General features: G+C 46.8%; 1 protein-coding gene across 1 annotated transcript; it reads right to left on the reverse strand.

Moving 5' to 3' along the window:
* Positions 1-891: 891 nt before the first annotated feature.
* LOC132459051 (potassium voltage-gated channel subfamily KQT member 2-like) lies at positions 892-9348 on the reverse strand. Its single transcript, XM_060053438.1, has 4 exons — positions 9150-9348; positions 8601-8732; positions 5145-5235; positions 892-4079 (listed from the first exon to the last, which is right to left on the reverse strand). The coding sequence occupies exons 1-4, from the start codon at positions 9332-9334 to the stop codon at positions 3090-3092; spliced, it is 1398 nt and encodes a 465-aa protein (XP_059909421.1). The 5' UTR covers positions 9335-9348; the 3' UTR covers positions 892-3089.
* Between the last annotated feature and the right edge of the window lie 331 nt (positions 9349-9679).

The raw sequence follows: 9679 nt of genomic DNA on the forward strand, positions 1-9679 counted from the left end.
CAAAATAACTTATTTTGCCTTGTTTATGTTGAACCTTGCTTCGGTTTGAAAGTGGGTTTAATCAATTTGGCTTCATAAAATTTGAACTTCTACTGTCTCCAGAGGAGAACAGAGGAGAACAGAGGAGTAATCCTCTGTTCTTGCTGAGAAAATGTGCTCCCTGGTTTAGTTTATGTCGTTCATTAAGCCTTTTGGGGACTCTTAGTTGATATTATAGGAAGGATAACCAAAACAAGACTGTAGACGAGGTTCAGTTGTCCCCAGTTCGCTGGTTGTATGGTGAACAGGTATTTCTGATATTGACTTATTTTCACAAATTAAACTAAACGTAAATCTAGTTTTTAATTTACGTTTGCTTTTCTCATTAAATTATTATCAATATTTCGGTATTATATTGTAAAAAATATTTAAACATAAACACAGAAGCAATCTAATGAAAATGGCAGTTAGTTTACGCTGGTCTCTACTTCTAGCGGAGTTGTTGATTGCCCCCTTGTGGAATATTACCTCCATTACACCAGGATTTAGACTTTATATTACAATAATTACATTCATTATATTATGAAAGCCAGTTTCCCAAGAGATTGATGACATTAGATAGAAATATGCCTATTTAATGGTCATTTTTGTATTAAATATACACATTTTGGTATTTAATGAAGGTAAAAGCTATGTAAACACAAGGCCTATGGCTAACTGCTTCACTAGGACTAGTATACCTTGCACAGGTGTTGCCAAGGTTACAATAATGCACTTGGAAGCAATGTACAATATAATGCCACAGAGTTCTGAGCTAAAAATGTGGTCACGGGCCTGAAAAGTTTGGGAACCATTGCTTAAACAATAACATGCAACGACGATGTGATAAACCCAATATGCAGAAGCGCCACATAACCTTTCAGTGGTGTACAAAGTTTAATTGTTGGAGAAGACCAAGGAGTGTATGCAGTTACACGGCCGTGAACCGTTTATCATGGAAAACTTTACATTCATCTCTTTTACATTGGTAGAAAACATGCTAGCAAACTCTTAACACATTTCTCCCAGAACAATTGGATTCCACCTTTCTTTCACAGAATAAGTAAACAACCTTGCCATAAACTTCTATGTATATTTTAAGATTGTCTGGTAATCTTTTAGATTTAGGCGCTCCTTGTTTTTTAAATGATTAAAACAAAGTTTCCAATGGTTAGCATCGCATGTGGCTCAGTTCGTCAAATGTTTGTGTTCATTTTCCCTCATGACCGATTGAAACTGAAAGGCAGTTTTAATATCAGGTTCAAAAAGCCTGGGAATCGCCCTGACTTCACCTAAAATGGGGCGACGCTAATTGAGGAAGATCTATGTAAATTGGGGGAAAGCATAATGCCTCATACAAGCTTCTCAGGTGCAAATGGAACTCTTAATGTCTTGCTTCTTATTGCATTAGGACAAGTGTGGTGGCAAACCTTCACTTTTAACCTTCCAGTGTGAAGGTCAAGTCATTAATATTCATGAAACTATTGTGGCAAAGTATAAAATGAGAGAGAGGAGGTTAGAGAGGGAAAGAGACAGAGGGAGAAAAAGAGACAGAAAGAGAGGATGAGCGAGAGAGAGCGAAGGAAGAGAAGGCGAGAGGGACAGAGAGGGAGAAAGCGAAAGAGAGTGACAGAGAACAAGAGAGGTACAATGGCATACAAATTAAAAGGGAGAAAGAGTCAGGGAGAGTGAGAGAAAGAGAGAGAGAGAGAGAGAGAGAGAGAGAGAGAGAGAGAGAGAGAGAGAGAGAGAGAGAGAGAGAGAGACAGAGAGAAAGACAGAGACAGAGAGAAAGAGAGAGAGATCTTCTGCTAAAGATGGACTCTACTAACATATATGAACAGAGATTATGTTATGGTAAAAATTTGGCCTCTTCAAATGATTGGCTTTCAAGCTCTGAAAAAGCTAACATATCCTAGCTTGAAACCACACATGCATCCATTTTGGTTTTCTAGTTGTATTCATTAGTATAAAACTGTTAATTTTATTAATAAGGGGCGGTATCTAGAGCCCTCGTAACAGTCTTGGATCCTTGAATTCCGTCATGCCATGCAGGATTCCCGGGTTCATCGGTATGAAATCAGGGATTTAGAAGGGGACATTTTGGGCGGGTACCACTGAATCTATGACATTCAAAACAAGCTTCTTTTTTTTTAAGGCTACTAATAATCAGACCCAACGACCCCCTTTGGCATCATTCCCCCTCTTTCAAAGGACCAACAGCCAACTACCCACTCTGGTTTGACCAACTAGCGTCGAAACATAGCTTCAAGCGCTGTGTGGTTGAAAATGTGCGCGAGTCAGACTACTGGGTACAAAGCACATTTCTGCCCAAAAAATTATGTGACGAATACATTTCAAGTAGATAATTAGTGCAAAAATACGGTCCTATAATTAATTTCTGCAATAACCATATATGTTACTCCTAATTTTAATGTAACATAACGCCTAAAATTGTACCACTAACCACAACTGGAAGTAGTTGTTTTATATTTTAGTCTAACGCGATATGAAGCTATGTAGCGTTGGCATTGAAACTTAATCGTCATGGCGACAAACTACAAATAGACCAATGGTTTCCCGTAAAATTCCGGTAAGGATATGATTTAATTACGGGCGGTGCTGAAATGTCCACTGATTAACCTCGGCTTCAGTTAATCACCAGCTCCTCTCCATCCTTGTTCCGTAGGATTTTAATTAAATATCCCCCCCTTCGATGTATCTTTTACAACGTTATCACTAATTATATCACCATCTTAATCCTCATCCCGATCTGAGCTTCATCATGGATACGATCGTGATGTAATCATCATCCGTTTAGCCTCGTCACACCCCCGTCTTAATGTCCACCTTAACTTAATCCTCAGCACCGGGACCACCTTTTGTCTGGGGGGGTATTGTGGCGGTCTCCCCGGCGACAGTCCCTCACGCCGTCCCCTGGGCCACAGGGTTATGTTCTTGGCAACACCCATCGCTCGGTACAGCCAGCCTCGACGGCCGGGCAGGCTTCCCCCTCCGCGCCTCGGGACGAGACCGGGGACGGGACCCTCTCTGTCCTCCAGCTCCGGGGCCTAGTGGTGTCCAGGCCAGCCCCTCTCCAGGTAGGCCCCGTCTGGGGTGTACGCCTGCGGCGAGGGGGCGTACAGTTCAGAGTCCGTGTCCGACTCGCCCTCCGCCAGGAAGGGCCGGACCTTGGCGCATCGCGTCGCCCCCCCGGCGTCCCGCCCTCGGCCTCGCCCTCGCCCGCCGCCGGGGCCGGCGTAGAAGGATGGCCCGAAGAAGTCCTCCTTGGCCTGGGAGATGCTGAAGCCGCTGAAGGAGCGCTCCAGCTCCTCGTGGTCCACGGAGGGGATGGACACCGAGGTGTCGCTCTCCGCCACCGCCGCCGCCGCCGGCGGCTGCTCCTGCGGGCCCCGGGGCCGCCGGTGGCGCCGCCTGCTCTGGGAGCCGCTGTCCCGCCCGCTCTCCCTCCCGCTCTCCCGCCCCCCCCCGCCGCCGCCGCCGCCGCCCCCCGCCGTGTGGGCGCTGGAGACGGAGCGGTCGTGGGTTGAGGCGGGCGGAGGCGGCAGGCGGTACAGCGTGGGGGACTGCTCCCCGCTGCCCCCTACAGGCGAGGGGGTGTTGGCCATGCTGCTGCCCCAGGCGGGCTGGGCCAGCGGGTGCTGCAGCTGGTGCTGCCAGGAGGTGGTGGGCCGGTGGCTGATGGAGGGGGTCCCCAGGGAGCCGTTGGCGGACTGGCCCCCCAGCGGGGTGTCCCTCCGCTCCACCGAGCCCTCCGAGCACATCACCTCCACCGCCGAGTAGACCTTCAGCTCCTTCTCGGCCCTCACCTCCTCTTCCTCCTCCTCCTCCTCCTCCTCCGCCTTCTGCTGCTCCTCCTCCTCCTTCTTCTTGTTCTCCTGCTCCTGCTCGCCCTTGTCCCTGGCCTCGGGGCTGTGGTAGGGGGGCGCTGGGTAGGGCTCCTTGGAGCTGAAGAAGGCCTCCGTCTCCGAGCGGGGGATGCCCATGCGCTGCACGTACGCGTGCACCAGGAAGTCCAGTTTGCGGTCCATGCAGCACACCTGCGAAGAACGGATATCAGGACGTCGTCCATGGGTTCAGCTTTTATGGTTGTGCACCACTCTCCTCATTTATGATGATTAGTTCTACTGAGTTCTACTGTGTTTTTTACTGCTTTATACTGTGTCTACTGGTATTTTACTGTGCTGTATATTGTGCTTTATCTGCTGTGTATTTACTGTACAGTGATCTACAGTATGTAGATCTCTACAGAGGAGAGTTGTTACAAGCAACTAGTCTATCAACTATCTATACTTAAAAAAACAAGGATACTTTAGTAGTAATTAAAAACATCCCCTTCTTATCGTCAGGGGTCATTAAAAACTACCCCTTTAGGCGTCATTAAAAACTCCTCTAGGGGTCAGTAAAACCACCTTTAGGGGTCATTATAAACAACACCTCTAGGGGTCACTAAAACCACCTTTAGGGGTCATTATAAACAACACCTCTAGGGGTCACTAAAACCACCTTTAGGGGTCATTATAAACAACACCTCTAGGGGACACTATAAACCCCTTTATGGGTCATTAAAAACCCCTTTAGGGGTCAGTAGAAACACCTTTAGGGGTCACAATAAACAACACCTTTAGGGGTCACTATAAACAACACCTCTAGGGGTCACTAGAAACCCCTTTAGGGGTCCCTATTAAACACCTCTCGGGGTCACTAAAACACCTCTAGGGGTCACTAAAACACCTCTAGGGGTCACTATAAACAACACCTCTAGGGGTCACTAGAAACCCCTTTAGGGGTCCCTATTAAACACCTCTCGGGGTCACTAAAACACCTCTAGGGGTCACTATAAACAACACCTCTAGGGGTCACTAAAAACCCCTTTAGGGGTCCCTATTAAACACCTCTCGGGGTCACTAAAACACCTCTAGGGGTCAATAAAACACCTCTAGGGGTCACTATAAACAACACCTTTAGGGGTCACTAGAAACCCCTTTAGGGGTCCCTATTAAACACCTCTCGGGGTCACTAAAACACCTCTAGGGGTCACTATAAACAACACCTCTAGGGGTCACTAAAACACCTCTCGGGGTCACTAGAAACACCATCCTCACCTGTTTCTCCACCCTCCCCAGGCGCCCCATCATGCTGCCGTCCTCGGTGGTGTCTCCGTCCTTCATGCTCTTGCCCACTATCTGGTCCACTCTACAGGTGCACAGAGAGACACGCTGCGCTCAGACCCCCACCTCCGTGCTCCGGAGCCGACTCCGAGACACCCCCTAGCAGTCTCCACCTGCAGCCCCCCAGACTAGCCTCTAGCGAGAGCTGATTGGCCGGGCTGGAAACGTCCCTGGGCGGGGCGTGGGAGGGGGAGAGGGGGGGGGGGGGGGGAGGGGGGGAGTCATGGCGGCCGAGGCTAGGATCTAAGTGTAGATTATGGAGGCAGGTGTAGTGCTGGAGATGGGGAATAGGATGTACCGTGTTTTAGATATTGTCACGGTGACTTGGGTTTAGACACCAACTGTGATCCTTAGCCTACGTGTATGATAGACCTGGTGAAGTTATGGTATAAAGTGGGTGGAATGTAAGCATTACACGATCGAATTTAGCCAGCGGTTAACGTGCATAAGGCTCCATATATACAGTATGTCACCGAGAGAAATAAGGGCTATAGTGCGTAGGGCCTAGACCATGTCATCTCCGCCCATCCCAGGCGAACCCCTCCTGTCGAGAAGCTAGTTCTACGGGTCTGCAGAGGAAGGAACCCCACTCCAAAACCCCTTTCAATCCGTTACCTCCGCTGAGCTCATACGATGCCACAAGGTTAGCAACTCTGGCATGGCATGTCGGCTCGGCTAGTAAGTGTTAGTACATGTTTGAGCATCAAACACATCATCACGGCGTTGAATGAAACTGGCCGCTGGGTGACAGTCGATTATGGAATTGTGTGGAGGCATGCGCTACGATCACAGGCATCACATTCTCGGTGTTGAGAGGAGGGAGTGGGTGTGTCGATGGAAGACAAAATGCACCACCATGCACTTGTTCTCGTGCTTCTCATGCGTCATATCCGTTGCATCCTGCAGGGGGAGCTCTGTCAGGCAAACTCTGGCATTGTCAAACCCCTGTTGAGCGAAGCTACTGGACTCAGCTTGTTTACTAACAGGAAGAGCGTAAGCTTGTTAGGGTCTTAAGGAACATAAGTGTATTACCTATAATTAAAGGAATTAAACAGCTTGAACTCATTAGCTTAAAGGAATAGCGTTAGCTCGTTAACTTAAAGCATGAACCTTAGCTCATTGTATTTTAGGAGCAGCATTGCAATATAAGATTGTTATGTTATAGGTATAGCATTAGTTTGTTTTATTAAAGGTGCAGTATTAGCTGGTGACCTCCAAGGCACTACATTAGCTTGTTATATTAAAGAAACATTACACTCGAATCATAATTCCACTATTCAGGACCTTTAGCTAAAATGGCTCCATCTTAGCTTCTCGCATAGGCTATTGCAAAATGTCAAAGGCTACAGAGACCCTAACCGCTTATTCTTGTGCGCAACTTAAAGTAACTAACAAGTAACGGTCTGGTTTGCATAATGAACTTAAAAAACGACAGACAAATGTACAAAGATCCCACAATCCCGGCAGTTCCAACTCTTTCCATATGCCTACCTATGGCGTTCATTTTAACACGTACTTCCATCGTGTTTACGATCGCAAGCCGAGCCCTGAGCTAAGATTCAAAAGGGGTTTCGTAAACCAAAACAACGTGCGGCACGTTACCGCTTTCAAATTCCGACTAAAGGCAGATAGAGGAGCACAGGATGGAGGGGAGGGGATTTGTGGACCGAGGGGGCAGTCTCTGGGCCTAACCTAGGGCCGTCTGCGGACTTCTTATGTCGAGGTGTAGATGGGGCAGGCGGCCCCACAATCAAGTCTATCCTGGCGAGGACACGAACAGACCATGTGAGTGCGATGCCAAATGGAGCAAGAACATCGTGAACACAACATGGGAAAGAAGCTTCAGGTATATTCCAAACATGGGACTTCAGCTTCGAAATATTCCAAACATACATACATACATAAAGACAGGACAGATGGGAAGGGCGGTGGTGTTGTAATGCGCTCTGTGAATGAAGCGATTATCTATATGCCGCACGGATGTAGACACTTAATATACTTAATTGTTGGAATATATGACGTTAGTCCGTCCGTTTTTAAGTTAGGCATTCGACAATGTCCGTTGAATAAACAATGGAGTTTTTCCGGAACGTTAAGAAAGAAAGACATAGCTGGAGTATAGGGTTATAAGGTAGTGTTATTATAAAAGTTAAACAGTACAATTAATTTGAATACAACACATGACATTTCACATTTGAAAGAGGCGGTAGGATGATGCGCGGCAACATGTGTGTATCCCGCGGCGATAAGAAAGGCAATGGTTAGCATATGCATATGGTTAGCAATAGCACATGGTTGTGTCAATCAGTGGATCTTAATGGTTAAAGACCAAGAATAATATCCAATCAGAAGGGACGGCTGATGTCTGGTCTAATACCGTACTACAATACTATAACCGCTGTACATAGCATGTGTTACATCTCTTACCACACACATTTGTCCAATCTGAAAACAGCAATTGCAATACCTTGTGTTTGGTGCTGTCTTTGGACTTACATTTAAATGTTTGGCTGAAATCTTCGTTGGTTTAGATACATAAGAATGCAAAACATTTGTCCTGAACACATTGTGTCCTGCTGTTATAGGAGAACCGTCCCACTCTGCGACTCTCTGACTGAGTACTGCTAAACGCACGTGTTGTTTGAACATGGTGGCACGCAACAACAACACCGTTTGCGCAGAAGACCCTGGCGAGTTGGACCCACTGACCGCCATCGCCATCGTCCAACCTCTCCAGGGATTCTTTTCAAACGGTGTTGATGTTGCAGAACCTCTCCTCCTCAACCCGCGTATGAAGCAGTACTCGCATGTTAGCAAAGACCCCAGCGCTGTGTTGCCCCCTAGACCAGGGGTTCTCAAAGTTTTGACAACTGAGGGCCAATTTATGAAACCCAAAATTTGACTGAGGGCCGCCAAAGGATTTTTTTTTTTGGCGGGAAACGCCGTCAGCATCCCAGTGGTGAAAAAAAACATTGCACCCGCACCGTGGACCTCTGGGAGTGAGGTCAAGTGAGGTCTAAATCATGAAACTGAGGTTCACCCTTTCAAAGTAATGTACAGCCGGATTAAAACTAAAAAATGTAAAAGGATTTAATTGAAAGCTAGAGAGAGTCGAATTTTCTCTTTATATTTATTTATATTTGTTTAAATTAATATTGATAAAAAAAAAAAAAAAGAGAGATATTTTTTTTTTATAACTTACATAATTATGTATGTCATTGCGGACCGCCAGGAATGATTCTGCGGGCCGCCATTGGCCCGCGGGCTGCACTTTGAGAACCAATGCCCTAGACGGAGTGCTGGAGGAAGCTGTGAAGGCCCAGTGCATTGGGACAGACTGTCCCCTACCACTGGAGGAAGCTGTGAAGGGAGTCAGGACAGAACACTTGCCTGCACTGGAGGTTCTTGATGCGACACAGCATGTCCAGGTGTCCCGCGGAGTACTGCTCGATGACGTCCATGACGTCGTAGGGACGCAGGCTCTCCTTAAACCTTCTCTTGGCGACCTGGAACTTCATGATGCTGACGACAAAACACATCACCTCGGTGTGAGAGACATCCAATCCCATCTACCCATCCATCCGTCATCTCTACCCAGGCGGAGTGACAGGGATGGCGGCAACCCCGTCTAGATGACTTTGTGCTGTCACAAAGTAAGTTTACTTTATTTTGGGGGCTGTTAATGCACCACACTCCCCCTCACACCTAGGAAGCGACCTGACCTTAAAAAACGGCTGAATCTTTGAATAACCTGCAACACCTTGGGGCACCCCTTAGGAACACGGCGGATACAAGGAATTCCATGAAGACTAATGTTATTCCTAAAATACAACACTGTCTCTCTGTCTTTAAGCTTTTATCCTGTAAATGCTGATGTTTTAAGTTGTAACAGCGGGACAAACACTTCTGTGTAACCAGTTTAACATGCGGCACACTTACCAGATAGCTCTGATGGTGACCTTTATGCCCGGCGATAGTTCTTGGTAAAAATCACAGTCGCAATTCTTATCATCACCCATTTCCTCTCCGGGAAAACTGGCCTCTAAGGAATAAAGACAAGGACACTTCTCGATCAGTATGTCTTGTCTCCCCTGGCCAGCAGGGGGAGGACAAAGCAGAGCCATAGCTTGATGTATGGCCCTTCTTGTTTCAAAAGGTGCAGAATCAAAGAGTTGGTTAGTGTCCGATAGCACCGTGTTAGTATAATGCAACCAGAGGATTGTTTGGGATCATGGGTTTTGTGGAACAAAGGGAAAGATTAAGTGCAGAATTGAAGGATAGGGTTGTGGGCAACAGCTTGGAAGGTCTTATTACTTTTCTACCACTAACTGAACTACTTTTCGCTAACCATTGTCAAAATAAGTGGTTTGCGGACATAGTCTAGTAATTTGTTTATAGAAACTGAAAGGAATAATGCATACAGGCAAGTTTCTACACTACAGCATCACTTAAGAAAGGGAGCTATCTCC

The sequence above is a fragment of the Gadus macrocephalus genome, chromosome 1 (genome assembly GCF_031168955.1).
Source record: "Gadus macrocephalus chromosome 1, ASM3116895v1".
Classification (NCBI taxonomy): Eukaryota; Metazoa; Chordata; class Actinopteri; order Gadiformes; family Gadidae; genus Gadus; species Gadus macrocephalus.

Coding starts and splice junctions, on each gene's coding strand:
- LOC132459051 (XM_060053438.1), bottom strand. CDS start 9,334: ATGGCTCTGCTTTGTCCTCCCCCTGCTGGCCAGGGGAGACAAGACATA. Junction 8,733..9,149: donor GTCACCATCAGAGCTATCTG/GTAAGTGTGCCG, acceptor TTTTGTCGTCAG/CATCATGAAGTTCCAGGTCG. Junction 4,080..5,144: donor TGGGGAGGGTGGAGAAACAG/GTGAGGATGGTG, acceptor CGTTCTTCGCAG/GTGTGCTGCATGGACCGCAA.